This window comes from Mauremys mutica, chromosome 20, assembly GCF_020497125.1.
Source record: "Mauremys mutica isolate MM-2020 ecotype Southern chromosome 20, ASM2049712v1, whole genome shotgun sequence".
In the NCBI taxonomy this organism is placed as follows: Eukaryota; Metazoa; Chordata; order Testudines; family Geoemydidae; genus Mauremys; species Mauremys mutica.
In genome coordinates, this window is record NC_059091.1 from 21304927 (window position 1) to 21323469 (window position 18543).

The window sequence follows — 18543 nt, forward strand, 5'->3', positions numbered from 1 at the left end:
AGACCGCAGGGACAGGAACCCCTTGGTCGGCCGATCCCCGGACAGAGATGGCACCCAGACTCAAACACTCCACAGGAAGACAGATAGACACAGAGACAGGACAGTCCTCAGTCCGGACAAAACACAGAAATAATTACCTGACCAGATTCCTGATGTCAGATCCCGGGATCCCTACCAGAACAGAGTGGGAACCAACAGGTTCAATGGCGTAGACTTCACTGTGGTCGTGCACCTTTCCGTTCTGGTGGAGGACCGCTCGGGCCAAATGCCCAGGTGCCGGCTGCCACGGTCATCCTACAAAAACAGTCAGGAATCACACAGCCCCAGTGAAGACGGTTGCCATCTCGGTGGAACCTCCAAATTGTCAAAGTTAGACTCAGGACTCACAGTTTGTCAGACCACTCTGTTTTATTAGCACAGCGCTCTGCTAATAACACCCAGATAATGTGAGCACCATGCAAGACACAAACTATCTTATTTATACAGATAAAAGGGTGAGAACTTAACAAGATAACAAAGGAAGCAGAATCAGATAAGTTTACCTGGGCTAGGCATGCATATACTAACTATTACCCATCTTCTGTTAATGTTTCGCCATTAGCACCATTGTTTATGCCTAATGTTTCTTTTCCTGGCACCTGTATTTCAACATTTCGTATTTCTGCTTAAAGGTACATACAACATTTCTTTAATCCATTCTTATTTTTACAATATAATTCATTCTACTTTCACAGCACATATTGGGCACGCTGCATTTCTTTTACATTCTTTCTGTAGCAACTTGTGGCAAATAGTATAAAGTGCAGATCTTAAACTACAGTTCCTGGGGGTCGCCTCAGGCTAAACTTACTGTTATGACATTTCTTTCTATTTTCCAAGTCGCACTTTTTGGCTTTTGTGTTTTCACGTTTCACTTTTCATCATTACTCCAATCTCACTGACAGCATTGTTTTCATGTGTTCTAGAGCAGCGATTTAGTGTGCACTTGAGTGCAGACTTTGCGAAATGGGGCCCAGAAATAGTTTTTGGGGAATGCTAGACTTCTCCTCCTACCTAATCCCCTGACTTCCAATTATATTTTTCAGGAGTTCCTTTCCTGACCTTTCAGAAGTATGCGCTGAAGTGAACCAAACACTTTATTTCATAAGTAGAAATACACCCCTTGAATTCTGCTTGCAGCTCTGGTCACCCCATCTCAAAAAAGGCGTATTAGAAATGGAATATATACAGAGAAAGGCAACAAAAATGATTAAGGTATTAAGCTTCCATACGAGAAGAGATTAAAAAATCTGGGGCTCTTCAGGGTGGAAAAGTGATGGCTAATGAGGGATATGACAGAGGTGTATAAAATCAGGACTGGTGTGGAGAAAATGACTAAGGAAGTGTTATTTACCCCTTCACATAACACAAGAACCTGGGGTAACCCGATGAAATTAATAGGCAGCAGGTTTAAAACAGCCAAAAGGAAGTCCTTCACACATCATGCAGTCAACCTGTGGAACTCATTGCCAGGGGATGTCGTGAACGCCAAAACTATAACGGGGTTCAAAAAAAGAACTACAAAAGTTCATGGGGATAGATCCAGCATTGACTATTAGTCAAGATGGCCAGGAAAGCAACCCCATGCTGTGGGTGTCCCTAAGCATCTGACTGCCAGATGCTGGGACTGGACGACAGGGGACGGATCACTTGATAATTGCCCTATTTTGTTCATTCCCACTGGGCTAGGACCATTGGTCTGACCCAGTATGGCCGTTCTTATGTTTTTATCTTAATAATCCTCTTTCCACTGCTGGGAAGTCATTGTTAGGACAATAAGGGCAAGATTAACCCATTCATTGCAGGGCCACTCATCCCCCAACAGTCCTAGAATAGTCAGATAATTACAGTATAGTAGAGCCTGGAAGAGTCAGGGGCGGCTATAGGAATTGGGCCGCCCCAAGCAGGGCGGCATGCCGTGGGAGGCGCTCTGGCAGTCGCCGGTCCCGCGGCTCCGGTGGACCTCCTGCAGACGTGCCTGAGGAGGGTCCGCTGGTCCCGCGGCTTCGGGGGAGCATCCGCAGGCACCCCTGCGGGAGGTCCACCCGAGCCGCGGGACCAGCGGACCCTCCGCAGACACGCCTGCGGGAGGTCCACCCGAGCCGCGGGACCAGCGGACCCTCCGCAGGCACGCCTGTGGGAGGTCCACCGCAGCCGCCGGCCGCCCTCCCGCCGGCATGCCGCCCCAAGCGCGCGCTTGGCGCGCTGGGGTCTAGAGCCGGCCCTGGGCAGAGTGGTCACGGTCCAGCCTTTGTCTGGCTTCCTTATTCAGATTGTAAACAGTCTCTCATCATGAATCCGTGCAGCACCTGGTACAATGGAGCCCTGATCTCAGCTGGGGCCTCCAGGCACTGCTGTGATATAAATAATAACAAATATTAATTAATGAGGGCACAAAATCTACTTGCCCATTGATAGTGGGACAACTAATGACATTTTACCTGCCTGCTAAAATAAATGTGCAAGGCTGGTGTGTGGATTATGGATTATTATTGTATACTCACCCCCAAATCATGACCGGATGCCTTTCCGGAAGGTATATGCTTTAGTGGGTCACCAGTTATTGGGCTCAATACAGGGGTAACTGAGTGCAATACAATAGCCTGTGCTTTGCAGGAGGTCAGACTTGATGATGGTTTTAAATGGAGCTAATGATGGTAGCATCTGCCTAGCTCTGTATTTATTATTCATACGGCATTAGCACCTCGAGGGCACAGCATGCTAGGCGCTGGTCATACATAGTAAGAGGCAGTGGCTCTGTCCCACAGATTCATCATCCAGAGGCAATGCTACAGGTCACACCGCAGGTCAGGGGCAGAGCCTGGAAGAGAATTCACATCTCCTGGGTCCCAGGCGACTGCTTTAGCCATGACACCACGTTGCTTTTACTTTCACCGCTCCCATTCTATTGAGCCCTCCTTGGCCCCACTAGCCATATGGCATTGTCACCGCTCAGACTTGTGACACTCGTTGTTAGGTAAGCCCAGTTGGCTGTTTAGCTGTAAGTAAATATGTTGCAACTGGATGTCTTTGGATATTGTCCAGACTGAAGCCCTGTCCAAATACCACTGCCATGAAAAGAAACCTGTTACTGGAAGGCAGCTGATAACCTGCCTTCCCCCATTAACCCTTCCCTGGTTTGCTTTTACCCAGAGGAAGGAAAAAACAGACTCTGAGATGAGTGATCTCCATGGGGCTAGGCGGGTTCATACCAGAGGATGATCTGTCCCAGAGATCTGAAGGCCTGGTTCAAGGAGCTTAACCTCTAAAAGGCCAGGTACTGGATTACAGGGTTAGGCAGTTGAAGAGCGATAGGTTAACTGGTGCCTGTGCAAATTGCTGCTTCAAGCTTCAAAGCCACCCAAAGGATTCTGATACCCATCTGCCATTACAATGTGTCTGAATCTCCTACATGGCTTTGAAGATGCCAATCACGATGTATTGTTTAGGGGCACAGGAACTGCCACACAGGATAAGATCATAGAGTTTCAGAGCCAGGTGCCAGACATTTCAGATCCAGGTGCAAGAAAATCTACTGTGGACGATTATAGCCTACCTGGGGGGGCGGGACATTACCTCTTAACACCCATTGCCTTGTGTCCTGAAGCAGGGCTATCATGTGGCAATGAGTTCCGCAGGTTAATTCCACATTATTATTTCCTTTGATCAGTTTTATGTTACCTGGCAGTAGCACCCAAAGGCCTTCTTTGTGCTAGGTGCTGTGCAAACATACAGAGCAGGTGTAGATGATGGTTGGTCGAACATGCTGGTGCCTTGTCTTTATTAGCACTCCCACCATTGCTACCAGCAGTGTAGGTTCCCTAATTGAGTATAGTGGAGTCCTGGCCTAACAGACAGTTTCTGCCCCAAAGGTTTTACAATCCAAGCGAGTGGGATAGACAGAGAGATCCACGCTTCCGGGGCTCCCTTCACGTCTGGGACCGCTTTCCCTACTGAAACACCCCAGGACTTGCCCAAGGTAAAACAGAGTCAAAAGGCAGATCCAGGTGTCCTGTTTCTCAGTCTGCCCCCTCGTTGTAAACCAGTAGATCCCACTCCCCTCCCAGAGCTAGGAATAAAGCCCAAGCATCCTGACTCCCAGTCCCCCCCTGCTTTAATCCATTTGAACCTATTCCTCATTCACAGCTGGGAGCAGAACCCAGGAGTCCTGACTTCCAGCCCCCTCCCGTCCCCCATGCAAAACTGAACTGTGGTATTTATCACAGCCCCACCATTCTGATCTGTGGCTATCACCTGGGCATGGAGGAAACACAACCACAGCCTCAGGTCCCTAATTCCAACTCCTCCCCCTTGGAAAGACAAATAAACTCTTGTGTCAAGTGAGTGAAGAAAACATATTTTGTTCTGAACTTTTCAGATTTCCTGGGCTCCTCCCCCTCACTGACTAACCCACCCAGCTATTTGCACATGGGCTCAGCTTACAGGCAACTCTGAGGATAAATAGCCCAGGAGGAGCTACTTCTCCTGACCCTCCTGTCCTCACCATGGGGGGCTCTGCTCTCTTCCTGGTGGCCGTGTTTGCTTTCTACTTCCCGGCTGTTTCTCACAGCCAACTGTAAGTACCCCCGCGCTTCTGCCACGGTGATGAAGATACTAAGCTGGGTTCGTTACATGGCTGCCAATGGAAACCAAGCTCAATTTTCCTCTCTTCTCTGCTACTGTGTGTGGAGTGGGAACAGGCTGCAGAAATTCTCTTCCTCACCTGGTCCAACCCTCTTCTCCCTCGCTCAGTTCTGAGGCTAATTTTGGGGTTTGGAAGATGGAATTTTTTTTTAACGAATAAACTGGATTTTGAGCCTCACTTGATCTAAGTGAACCAGGTGTAAACTGGGAGTAACTCCATAGAAAACAATGGGGTTGCACCACCCTGAAATGCACTGAAATCAGTGGGGTTGTCATTCCGTTGGCTTCTGTGGGCTTTGGATCAGGCCCTAAAAGAGACCAGAATCATGTTCTGTAGGCCACATCTTGAACTCCTTGCTCAGTTTCTACATCGGCAAGACACCCAGTGGGGCTAAATTCTATTTTCAGTGTATACTGGTGCAAACCTGGAGTAACTCCACTGACTTCAATGGATAGTTATTTACACTGGAGTAACTCCATTGGCTAAGGGGATTGCTTATGGTGCATGAGGCAGACCAGAACCCAGTTCACTTCCAAGGGGCTGGTGGGCTTCTGAAGCACAGTGGTCCACGACTTGGGCACTGCACTGGGAGTCAGGACTCCTGGGTTCTATTTCCAGCTGTTGGAGGGAATGTGCCTGGGGGACCAGAAGATGGGAAGGGGAGTCAGAACTCCCTGGTTCTACCTGACGCTCTCACAATGGGGATATCCAGGGGACGCCTGGGTTCTGGGAGGGGAATGATGTCTAGTGGTTAGAGCCGGGTGGTGTGACTAGGAGTCAAAACTGCTGGGCTCTATTCCCAGCTGAGTCACTGACTGGCTGTGTGACCTTAAGGAAGCTCCTCCCCTTTTCTCTGCCGGCCTCTCCCTCACCTGTGAAAGGGGGATCATGACACTTACCTACCTCTGTAAAGGGATGTGAGATCTATGTCTGGTGAGTGCTCTGAGTGTGACCCCGAGGCTAAGCAGGGCCGGCTCCAGACCCCAGCGCGCCAAGCGCGTGCCTAGGGTGGCATGCCGCGGGGAGTGCTCTGCCAGTCGTCGGGAGGGCGGCAGGCGGCTCCAGTGGACCTCCCGCAGGCGTGCCTGCGGAGGGTCCGCTGGTCCCGCGGCTTTGGTGGAGCATCCGCAGGCACTCCTGCGGGAGGTCCACCGGAGCCATGGGACCGGCGCCCGGCAGAGCACCCCCTGCGGCGTGCCGCCGTGCTTGGGGTGGCGAAATCGCTAGAGCCGCCCCTGGGGCTAAGCTTCTATTGTCCATCTGACTGATTGGCTGCCTGGCATGGTTACCACCTCCCGGCCTGTTCATGTCTGTGCTGGAGTGGCCAGATGAACAGCTAAGAGCCAGACCAATAGCCCATGTGCTTGGCTCTAAAGCTGGGAAGGGATCTTGGTGCCAGGGGGTGGCAGCGATAAAAGGGAGGAGGCAGGAACAGGTAGTTTAGTTTGATTTAGTGCTGCCCCTTATGGCCAGGCCAAACGATGGACGTGACACTGAGCAGATGACAGAGGGAAACTCTGAGGATGCCCCCCTTCAGAAGTGGGGGGAGAGGGCTGCTGAAAAGTTCATCCTACCTCAGGGGCCTGCTGAGCCAGTGAGAAGCCAGAAGCTGCATGAGAGATGCATTGATCTGTCAGGATGACCCAACTCACCTACGGAGCCTGGGTCGGGTCCCCACCCTCCCCATGGGGCTGAAGGGGCTGCTGTCCGGGTGCCAGACTTCGGGGTGATAGACAGACGTCCAGATGTGGGGCTGGGTTTTGCAGCTTGACCCCACTGGGAATGCACCACGGTGGGCTGCAGGCCAGACACGCAGACCTCGGTGCAGCTTTCCCCAAAGGGTTCCAGAGATTTATGTTTCTGAGCCTGGGCCAACTTTCAGGAAAGGAGGAGGGAGAGGGGAGATTTGGTAGCCACTGTGCAGGGTTCACTCCAGGTGTCAACCCTGACCTGTGTCTTTAGGATTATTTGGAGGAACATCAGGGGCCTACCTGGTCCATTTTGACAGCGCTCTGGTAGATGGCTGGTACCAAGCACACGCCCTGCATAGGTGCTCCTGGTATTGCCTGCAGAGCAGATGAGCAGTAAACATGGCCCGTGCTCGACGACTCCCCAGCGCAGCATGCTCCTCTCTAGGCAGCGTCAGGCCGTGCAAAGGGCAGCGCATTCCAGAGGGCTCCGTAACAGGGTCACACACGCTGGCTGCAGACCGTATGATCGCAGTTGGTGGAATGCAGGAGGACACAGTATCTCCCTCTCCAAGGGGCGCTGGGGTCAGCACTGGCTCAGATGGGAGAGCTCCTTCTACTGAGCCCCCTACCCTGCTCCCTGCAGCACAGCGCCCCCTAGTGCCACTCTGGGGCATTGGGGTCAGCACTAATTGCCAGTGGAAAGCGCCCCCTGCTGAGCCCCCGGCACAGTGCCAGATTAAAAATTTTTGGGGCCCAGTGTGCACTGTGGAAATGATGGGGAAGTGCGTGACTGAGGGGGTTGAGTCTTATCCCTAGCAGGTGGGATGACCTAGGACGGTATAGGAGAATGATCCCACCCCACAGTTATCCCACATGGTGGCTCCTGTACCATGGGGCTGGCCTGTCTCCCTGCTCTGGCCCATTGGCTCTAACCATTGCGCAGCAGCAGGGGGGCTTCTGTTCCCATCCTGGTCCTGGCATCATCGGCTCACCTGCCCCAAGCTGGATTGTTTGGCAGCTTTGTTCATTCCCTCCCCTCCCCACGTGTGGACAGGCACCCCCTGAGATGAGGGCCCTGAGCAAGAGCACTGAGTACACGAGTTAAACTGGGCCTGCCCCCACCAGCACAGCACTAGTATCAAACTGGGGCATCAAGATCATCATAGATTTGGAAGAGAGCGCCCCCTACTGAGGCACCACATTGATAGTTGGAATGCAGCACCCCCAGCACCATGCTGGGGCATTGGGGTCAGCGCTGAATTAAAGGGAAGAGCATCCCCTACTGTATAGGTGTGCAGAGGGGCAGCCCATTTCAGAAAAGTGGCAACAGCAATGTCTTTTATGACAGAGGATCAGGCCGGGCGACACATCCACTCACAGCAATTTTAATTAGGGACAGGAGTGTATTATGCCCTGAACTTTTTGCCTCTGTGTGTGTGTGTGTATGATCTTTATCTGGTATGAAAAACTCAAGTCCAATTGTCCGTCACCCTTCCCACCAAAGTGACACACAGACAACTTGGATGACGTTTAGCAGAACTTTTTATTTTCCTCCAGGCTTACTTCCTTGTGAATTCACAACACTGTGGGTGATGAAATCAGTCAATTATTTCTCTGGGAAGATGGCAACCTTGCTTTAACTCCATTGCCTAAGGGAGGATTTTCCAGACAGCCTAAGTGATTTACGGGCAAAGTCAACTGGACTTGGAAGGGCTTGTCTCCATGAAGAGTTAGTTCACAGAAAACTGAGGTGTAAATCTACTTCCCACTAGCCCACTGCACACTAACTGTCTGTGTGGACACTGTTAATGTGTACTAACAGTTCCTTAGTGTGCTTTGGCTTAGTGCCCCTTGGAACCTGGCTGCCGAGACCCTGCTGCAATTTTTAGGCACCAGCCCGATCAGAGCTAGCAGCTGTATGCCCTTGTGACGGTGCTGCCCGTGGGAGCCAGCTGAGGTCACTCAATTAGGGTGAGCTGCAAACAAAATGGGGCAGACAAACCCCAAAAGCTGGTGGTTATTTCAATACTTAGATTTACCAAACCAGCACAGAACAACTTCTATAGTACCTCACTGGTTACTCAGAAGTTCAAACCACGCAGTTTCCTTAAAGTGCCCACCTCAGGCCTCCATCCAGACACGCACGTCAGCTATGACGATGATTACTGAAAATCTTATCTCATCATATAAAATAAAAGGTTCTTCCAATCCCAAAGGGTCAGCCACATACCCAGGTCCAATTATAACTTAGATCTTACCCAAAATACATGCTTATGGCCAATTCTTATCAACTAAGCTAAAATTTTATTAAAAAAAAGAGAGAGAAAGAGTTGGTTAAAAGATCAATATACAGACAGTCTTGAATTTAATTCTTGAGACTCAGATACATAGCAGAGGTGAGTTTGTAGTTGCCAAAAGTTCTTTTAGATACAGTCCATAGGTTATAGTCCAATGTCCATATTCAGGGTGACTCCAGTCAGTGGCTGGGGATCTCAATCCTTATGGCTTAAGGTTTCCCCTTCTTGAAACCCAAAGCAGATCTGAGATGCAGAAGGATTGTGTCCCAGGGTTCTTATACATTTTCAGCAGGCTTTTGGCCTGAGAAAACAATACGCTTAATTCTCCTTCCAAACATCCTGGCAATTAGCACAGGGTAATTTATCCATTAAACAGTTCAGATACAGGTTACCACAACCTTCAAAGAGACATATAGACAATAATACTATTTTACTCAAGTATCATCACAAATGTTAATATTCCTTTTTTGATCTTTGAATTAAAGTTATAGCAATAGACAAGACTTGTTTGCTTACATCACAAGACCTGAACAAACACCTACCCTTCTACTTCTAACAATGCAGACTTGCATTTCAAAGCTCTATTCATTTATATATCTTCCTAACCAGTTTCTAAAGTTCGGCCATGGGTCAGGTTAATCTGTGAATTGATTAAGTCTTTCTGGCCCTGTCACCTTCCAATGAGATATTATATTACACTCATAAGGTCACAGCCCTGGTCTACATTTAACATTTAGGTCAACACAGCTATGTTGCCCATGGATTTAAGCAGCACTGTAGTTAAGCCAACCCAACTGCCAGTGTAGCTGAGGCTAGGTTGATGGAGGAATGGATGGTGCATTATCTATGCCGATAGCAAAACCCCATAGTGTAGACAAGGCCTATGCCTACCCAAATTGGGAGCCATGCTGTGAGGGGTTCGGTCACAGAGATCCCTTTGGGACTGTCAGTTGATGTGCTAAAATTACCTTTAAGCCCATTTTCCCTGCCACCTTGGGACTCCAGAACCCTGCCTTATTGAGCCAGACACACTATCCTGCTGCAACACGGACCCAAAGTCTGGTCCACAGCCCCAAAGCTGCAGAATTTAACCATAAGCTTCTCAGCAGGTCACCTATCTCCAGCACCCACACACCCAATTCCCAATGGGATTTGGGATTTAAGTGGTTTCAAGTAATAACGGACAGAACAAAGCAAAATAAAGCAAAAACCTGCGAGTCTAAGCCTAATACATTAAGAAACTGATTACAGGTAGTATCTCACCCTCAGAGATGTTCCAATAAGCTTCTTTCACAAACTAGACTCCCTCCTAGGTGGTAAGCAGGGGTTTTCTCATGAGTGGCCACCCCTTTGTCCTGCTCCACCCCCTTTTATAGCTTTGGCAGAAGGCAGGAATCTTTTGTCTTTCTGGGTCCCCACCCCTCCTTCTAAATGGAAAAGTACCAGATTTAAGATGGTTTCAGAGTAGCAGCTGTGTTAGTCTGTATCCGCAAAAAGAACAGAAGTACTTGTGGCACCTTAGAGACTAGCAAATTTATTTGAGCATAAGCTTTTGTGCGCTACAGCCCACTTCATCAAATGCATAGACTGGAATATACAGCAAGAAGATATTTATACATACAGAGAACATGAAAAGGTGGAAATAGCCATATCAACTGTAAGAGGCCAATCAATTGAGATGAGCTATCATCAGCAGGAGAAAAAAAACTTTTGAAGTGATAATCGAGATGACCCATAGAAGGTGTGAGGATACTTAACATGGGGAAATAGATTCAATTAGTGTAATGGCTCAACCATTCCCAGTCTCTGTTCAAACCTAAGTTAATTGTATCTAATTTGCATATTAATTCAAGTTCAGCAGTCTCTCTTTGGAGTCTGTTTTTGAAGTTTTTTTGTTGTAAAATTGCCACCTTCAAGTCGGTCACTGAGTGGGTAGAGAGGTTGAAGTGTTCTCCCACTGGTTTTTGAATGTATTGATTCCTGATGTCATATTTGTGTCCATTTATTCTTTTGCGTAGAGACTGTCCGGTTTGGCCAATGTACATGGCAGAGGGGCATTGCTGGCACATGATGGCTTATATCACGTTAGTAGATGTGCAGGTGAACAAGCCTCTGATGCCGTGGCTGATGTGTTTAGGTCCTATGATGGTGTCACTTGAATAGATATATGGACAGAGCTGGCATCGGGCTTTGTTGCAAGGATAGGTTCCTGGGTTACTGTTTATGTTGTATGGTGTGCAGTTGCTTGTGAGTATTTGCTTCAGGGTGGGGGATTTAAGATGGATTCCAGCATGGTCACATGTCACCGTAAAACCAGGGGTGAGCTGGAGCCGGTTCGCACGAACCCGTTGTTAAATTTAGAAGTGGTTTTAGAACCGCTTGTTAACTAGCTTCCCTGCGAGGGAAGCTTTGATGGGCTCTGCCTGGGAAGCCTGTAATTCCTCCTCCCGGCCGCCGGGGGGCGCTGCGCTGTGCTGCGAGAGCCATGTGAGCTGCCTCCTGGCCCTGTTGCTGCTCCTGCTCTTTGGACCTCTGGCCCTGGGGCTCCTGCTGCTGCCTGGTGAGTCCCCGGCTGCCTCCTGCTGCTCCCAGCCCCCCCCCCCCGTGTGAGTATCTGCGCCCCTCCCCCGCCTTCCCTGCCCGCAGCCATCCCCTGCCCCCAGCCACCCACAGCCACCCCCTGCCCCCAGCCGCCCCCTGCCCCCAGCCACCCACAGCCACCCCCAACCAGCCCTTGCCACAGCCACCCTCTGCCCGCAGCCAGCCTCTGCCTGCAGCCCCTGCCACAGCCAGCCCCTGCCTGCAGCCACCCCCTGCCCACAGCCGCCCGCAGCCACCCCCTGCCCACAGCCGCCCGCAGCCCGCCCGTCTGCATCACCTGCCCACAGCCAGCCCGTGTCACTCCCTGCCTCCAGCTAGCCCTGCCCCACGCCCCTATCTGCAGCCAGCCCCACATCCACTGGTGCCCTGCAGTTCCCAGGGCAGTAACCCTGCACACCTGCTTTAATGAGGGGGGGGGCAGGGAGCAGCTGGGACCCACACATGTGCACACCCTAGAGTGACCAGACAGCAAGTGTGAAAAATCGGGATGGGGGTGAGGGGTAATAGGAGCCTATATAAGAAAAAGACCCAAAAATTGAGACTGTCCCTGATCACCACCCACACATGTGAAACGGAGCTCATTTCTAGTTCAGCCCCATCTTTTTAAAAAAGAACTTTAGGTAGGGTTAAAATACATCTGTATTTTCCTGGACATGTCAGGCTTTTCGGTTCTTAATCACCTCCTGGGAAAATATGGACGTATGGTAACCCTATTGGTACAAAAAATGCATGCTGTCGCACATCCCTTAAATCAGAACTTTTTATAGGGAACCCGTTGTTAAGATTTTGGCAGCTCATCACTGCGTAAAACCCCTAGTCCCATTCTTCCTGGGTTGGCCCACAGGTAGGTTTTCAGGTAAATAAACCATTTACAACCAATTGTCCTAGTCAATGGGAGCCATCAAGATTCTAAATCACCATTAATGGCCCACACTTTGCATAATTACAATAGGACCTTAGAGTTATACTTCATATTTCTAGCTTCAATACAAGAATGATACATGCATACAAATAGGAGGAATATATTCAGCAGGTTAGAACCTTTGTTATGATACCTTACAAGAGATCTTTTGCATGAGGCATATTCTAGTTACATCATATTCACACTCATAAGCATATTTCCAAAAAACATATGGAGTGCGTCACACACTCCTCCCAGCAGCTGTGTAGACATACCCCTAGGGGCAGGAACTCTCTCTTACTCTGTGTTTGTACTGTGCCTCAGTCACTGTTGGGATTTCGAGATGCTGCTGTAAAGCAAATAAACTGTGGTAACAAACTTGGTATAAAACCTCCTTGGGGATGTGGGAATCACAACCAGTGGGGTTTTAAATACTGACTGAATTAATCACATCAACCTTTTTACCATTCACAGCTACTCCCTGATCACACCCAACGTCCTGCGGGTGGAGAGTGAAGAGACGGTTGTGGTGGAAGCCCATGGCCTCAGTGCTCCAATCGTGGTTACAGTCACCGTGCATGATTTCCCGCTTAAGAAACACATCTTATACCAGGTCCAAACCGACCTCAACCCTGTGAATGGGATGATGGGCACAGCTTTAATACAGGTGGGTAAAAACCCAGCCTCAGGTCATCCAGTGAAACAAAAGGTATCATTTTCAACAGTGTCCCACTCATTGTAGGAGCCTCCAATATTTTGCAATACTGAGACGTTCAGACCCCGTCCAGGTTGGATGTCATTCTAAAAGAGACACTCTAGCCCAGCATGAAGTTATGAGCTGGAATTGCTGGGTGAAAGTCTATGGCCTGTGTTATACATAGGGCCCTACCAAATTCAGAGCTGTGAAAAACGCATCACGGACCATGAAATCAGACCTCCTCTGTGAAATCTAGCTATTGGAGGGGAGGAGAAGGGGCAGGGCTGGGGGCTGGGAAGGGACAGGACTTACTGTTACCCTGCACAGCTGCTCTCCGGGGGAGATCAGATCCACCTCTGGGTACCTCCCCTGGCTGTAGGAAGCTCTAGGGCTGGGCAGCAGCCCCAGAGCTTTCTGAAGCCACAGGAGGTTGTCAGAGGTGGAGGTGGGTCCAATCTCCCCCATACTGCTGGGAACGCCCCAGCCAGGGGAGGTACACAGAGGTGGGTCTGATCTCCCGAGGGCTGTGCAGGGGAAAAGGAAGTCCTGTCCCTCCCCAGCCCTGGCTGGGGCGCTCCCAGCAGCAAGTGGGGAGATCAGACCCACCTCTGGGAAGCTCCTGCAGCTGCAGGAAGCTGAAGGCAGTGCAGAAGTGAGGGTGGCAATCCTATGAACCCTCCACAACAGGTTTGTGACCCCCCCCCATGATTCTCTTTTGGGTCAGGATCCTCACAGTTACAACACTCCGAAATTTCAGATGTAAACGTCTGAGAACATGAAACTGACTAATTTTCAAATCCTAGGGCCATGAAATTGACCAGAATAGACTATGAATTTGGTTGGGCTCTAGTTATACAGGAGGTCAGACTAGCTGATCAGGTTGGTCCTTTCTGGCCATAACATCTACGAATCTATTAGTGATGCAGGACTCTCTTGCTGTGGATCTAAAAACTGAGGTGCCCCAAATTAGGAGGTAGAAGAAAAAATTGAGAGTAAGGATGGTGAGGTTCCCTGGTGGAGTAGGATTCTCATTTTGAGTTGATCGAAAGTCCTGGCCAGGAATGGAGAGTTGTGGGGACAGAGGGAAGGTCTCCAAGATGTTACAGTTTTAGGGGAGCACAGTAGGAATAGTCAGGAGAACATCAGTGTAGTAGAACTGACTTCAGCAGGGCACCCATGGGATGCCCTTTGGTTAACAAACATTCCATATAACAGGAGGTGACCGGACAATGGGTACAGGGCTGTCCAAATGGTCTGGCCTGACTCACTGGTGGTGACTTACACTGACTGTGCCATCCTGGGAATCCCCCTCTACCTGGGGTATTCCCCAATGAGGAGACCCACCATCTTATGGCAGCTGTGTAAGCTGCTGGAGGAACTGCATGTAGAGCGGGTTAGTAAAAGTCTGTGGTTTCTTATGGATTCTTTCCATGTATAACATCATAACGAGTGGGGTCCTACAGGGATTGATTCTGGGTCCAGTTCTGTTCAATATCTTTGTTAGGGTTCCCTCCCCACTCTGAACTTTGAGGTACAGATGTGGGGACCTGCAAGAAAGACCCCCTAAGCTTATTTTTACCAGCTTAGGTTAAAAACTTCCCCAAGGCACAAATTCCCTTCTTTGTCCTTGGACAGTATTGCTGCCACCACCAAGTGATTACACAAAAATTCAGGAAAGCATCACTTGGAGTCCGTATTCCCCCAAAATATCCCCCCAAGCCCCTACACCCCCTTTCCTGGGAGGCTTGAGAATAATATACCAACCAGTAGGTTAACAAAGTGAGCACAGGCACAGACCAAACCCTCTGGTTTTTAGGACACTAAAAATCAATCAGGTTTTTAAAAGAACTTTATTATAAAGAAAAAAGTAAAAGAATCACACCTGCAAAATCAGGATAGAAGATAGCTTTTCAGTGTAATAAAAAGATTTAAAACACAGAGGACTTCCCTTTGGACTCAGCTTCACAATTACAAAACAGGAATAAAACTCCCTCTTAGCATAGGGGAAATTCACAAACTAAAACAAAAGATAATCTAATGCATTTCCTTGCCTTACTTGCAATTTTTTATAATCGTAGATGGATCATTTTAGATATGTTTTCAGGAGATGTTTTACCTGCCTGATCTCTCTCTCCATCCAGAGAAGGGACAACAAAGAGAGCACAAACAATCTCCCCCACCCCCAACCCCCCCTGGGCAGTTTTGAAAGTTTCTTCTTTCCTCATGGGCCCTTATGCTCAGGTACCAACTAGGTTGTATGAGCTTCTTAACCCTTTACAGACAAAGTGATTTAGAACAGCTTCCCAGGAGGGATTTTATGTTACCTTTATTTGTATGTTTGACAATCTTCATCAATGATTTAGATAATGGATAGGATTAAAACTCAAAATGATCTGGACAAACTGGAGAAATGGTCTGAAGTAAATAGGATGAAATTCAATGAGGACAAATGCAAAGTACTCCACTTTGGAAGGAACAATCAGTTGCACACGTACAAACTGGGAAATGACTGCCTAGGAAGGAGTACTGTGGAAAGGGATCTGGGGGTCATAATGGATCACAAGCTAAATATGAGTAAACAGTGTAACACTGTTGCAAAAAACCTAACATCATTCTGTGAAGTATTAGCAGGAATATTGTAAGCAAGACATGAGAAGTAATTCTTCTGCTCTACTCCACGATGATTTAGGCCTCCATTTGCGTATTGTATCCAGTTCTGGGCACCACATTTCAGGAAAGATGTGGACAAATTGGAGAAAGTCCAGAGAAGAGCAACAAAAATGATTAAAGGTCTAGAAAACATGAGCTATGAGGGAAGATTGGAAAAAAAACTGGGTTTGTTTAGTCTGGAGAAGAGAAGAGTGAGAAGGGACATAACAGTTTTCCAGTAGATAAAAGGTTGTTACAAGGAGGAGGGAGAAAAATTGTTCTTCTTAACCTCTGAGGATAGGACAAGAAGCAATGGCCTTAAATTGAAGCAAGAGCGGTTTAGGTTCGACATAAGAAAAATCTTTCTGTCAGAGCAGTTAAGCACTGGAATAAATTACCTAGGGAGGTTGTGGAATCTCCATCATTTAGGATTTTTAAGAGCAGGTTGAACAAACACCTGTCAGGGATGGTCTAGATAATACTTACTCCTGCCTTGAGTGCAGGGGACTGGACTAGATGACCTCTCAAGGTCCCTTTCAGGTCTATGATTCTGTAACTTAAGCATCATTAACACTGCAAAGGTCTTTTGCGTAGAGCATTGCTTGTGGTGGTGAGTAAAAGCAGGAAGAACTCATCCATGCTCTTCTTCTCATGCAGGTTCCCACCAAAAACATAACAAAAGATTCCAGACAAAACCAGTATGTCGTGGTCCAGGCTAAGTTCCCTCAGCAAACCCTGGAGAAAGTGGTTCTGGTCCATTTCCACAGTGGATACGTCTTTATCCAGACAGATAAAACCATCTATACACCCGGGTCTACAGGTACTGCCTTCCCCTGGTTTCTTCTAATGGGAAGGGGTGGGAGCTGCTGATGTCATGCCATATCTACAGCAGGGCTGCTGGGGCCATCCTGTGCATATTGCTTTGCTTGTTGTCTGGTTGAAGATGGAGGACAGTTGGACCAGAGACTCTGCCACCACCAACTTGCAATATTTCACCCTTCACCATCGTCCTAGCTGGAATGTCCCATTGATTGTTAGATACTAAAAGACTGGGTGGGCCATGGGATTGAGAATGGGCGATGGAACTTTTCAAATCCCAGTGACTGGTTCTGCTCCATCTTGTACCAAGATACATGTCCCCATCTGACGGCTGTCCCGAAGCCTGTGTGAAATAGGGGCTGCTAATCCCAGCCCATTCAGAGCAGGACAGGTCCCAGCAATGACAAAGCCCTCCCACCTGGTACTTAGCCACAGGGGAGAAGAGCAAGACAATGCCCTAAAGAAAAAAAGCCATGGAGCTCTCCGACTGTAGAAAGAGGCTATCGTGAAACAACCCGTCTGTGGGGTCAGGCACCAAACTCCGGTTGGTTTCAATCAGATTTAGACACCTAAGTAGCTTTGAGGATCTGGGCCAAGGTGTCTATCAGTTAACGACATCCCTCTCGTCTCTCTTTATTTTCTCAGTCCTCTACCGGATCTTCACCGTGGGTCACAAACTGGAACCGGTGTCTAAGAGAGTGATTGTGGAGTTTGAGGTGAGGTCACTGTTCTGAGTGAGCCCGTGGTGGGTTTAGCCACTTGTGTGGGTAATGCACAGCAATTTATTGTGACTGAGGAGGCTGCATAGAACCCCTGTGTGTAGCAGCAACATGGTACAGCCGGGAGTAAAGCAAATGATTGTCTGAGGTCTCTCCTTGAAAACCTCTGGCATCCAAATTCTCCCCCAGTCATTAAGGAGGTTACAAAGTTTGCAGGGGCAGCAGCCAGGCAGCTCTCAGTGGAAGTTCCATGGTTCTGCAATGGTGTTAACGCTTGAGGAAAGTTGCATGGAGTTCTTCGGGAAGAGCCAGGCAGGTGGTTGTCTGGGAAGGCTGAAGACAAGGAGCCACTGCAAGGAGCCCTTTGAAGGACGTGTAAACTGGTGGCAGGGACTGGGATTATAGCTCCAGGTGTTAGTCCTGTTCAGGCCCTTTCCACTGGGCTTTATGATCCATAAAATAAAGTGAATCAGCTGCAAAACCCTGGGCAATAATCCCCCGGGGTTTTCCTCACCTCAGCCACCTGGGAGGGGAGAGAACACATCTGTCCCTTCAGTTCCTCTTTGACTCAGTTTCCCCTTTCTTTGACACTCTGCCCTGAGCAGCATCATAGCCAGCTGGGACCTTGTGATGGGGAGCAGCTGTGGTTGGCAGAGCGACACAGCCCTTTGGGCAGCTCCAAGGTTTGCAGATAGCTCAGGGTTAAGTCTGGCATCTGCAATTCTGCCATGGAGGCTCTTTAGTCTTTCAAGCTGCTTCCTTGAGTTCTTTGCTGGCCTTGCTGAGCCAGGTCAGGAGAGATTTGTCGTTTTTTCCAGTGTCTCTGGCTAGTTAAGAAATTCCAACAAATCAGTGGAGTCCAGATTGTTACATGCTATTGTTGGAAGTATGGAGAACCCTCCACTGGCCCAGGAATGTAAACGTGGCAGATGATGTTGTGAAGAGCAATTGGAAGCATTTTTTCTCCCTAAACTTTTGTTTCCTTTCCAGACCCCTGAGTCCATTATTATCAAGAGGATTCCCATCTCTGCCTACTTGAAATCAGGCATTTACTCCCTGAGCCATAATTTGCCGGAGATTGTCAGGTAGATTGCCCGGATGTTACTATGCCTGAACGGAGCAGAGCTTTGCAGGAGTTGGGCAGGGAAGCAGAAGAGATGATGTGGAGCTAGTTTCTGTGTGTGGCCCATCAGCTAGATCATCTCCTACAGGCATTTCCAAGTGATGTGGAGAAAACAAACGCTCCTGCCACATACTCAGTCGTGGCATAATTTGATTTGTATTTGTTATAGTTTGGATGGATAATCATGTTTATTTGTAAGCCTTTTTTTTCTGGTTTCTATCACTTCAAATGCTCAGTTGTGCAAAATTAAAGTATGGGTTTTTATCGTCTCCCATTCTGAGTTTTAGTACTTTAAATGTTCACAGGTGGGGGAAAACATGGAGGGCCAGAAAACGGTGGCGGGATCTGACAATAATTATTTA

The 18543-nt window shown here is 48.6% G+C and overlaps 1 protein-coding gene across 1 annotated transcript in view; it reads left to right on the forward strand.

Moving 5' to 3' along the window:
- Positions 1 to 4463: 4463 nt before the first annotated feature.
- Positions 4464 to 18543, forward strand: part of LOC123353424 (venom factor-like) — a 78046-nt gene continuing 63966 nt past the window's right edge. The window contains exons 1-5 of the mRNA XM_044994489.1: positions 4464 to 4615; positions 12649 to 12841; positions 16178 to 16340; positions 16985 to 17055; positions 18049 to 18143. Coding sequence (XP_044850424.1) covers positions 4545 to 4615; positions 12649 to 12841; positions 16178 to 16340; positions 16985 to 17055; positions 18049 to 18143 — 593 coding nt within the window. The 5' untranslated portion in view covers positions 4464 to 4544. The remainder of the gene's footprint in view (positions 4616 to 12648; positions 12842 to 16177; positions 16341 to 16984; positions 17056 to 18048; positions 18144 to 18543) is intronic.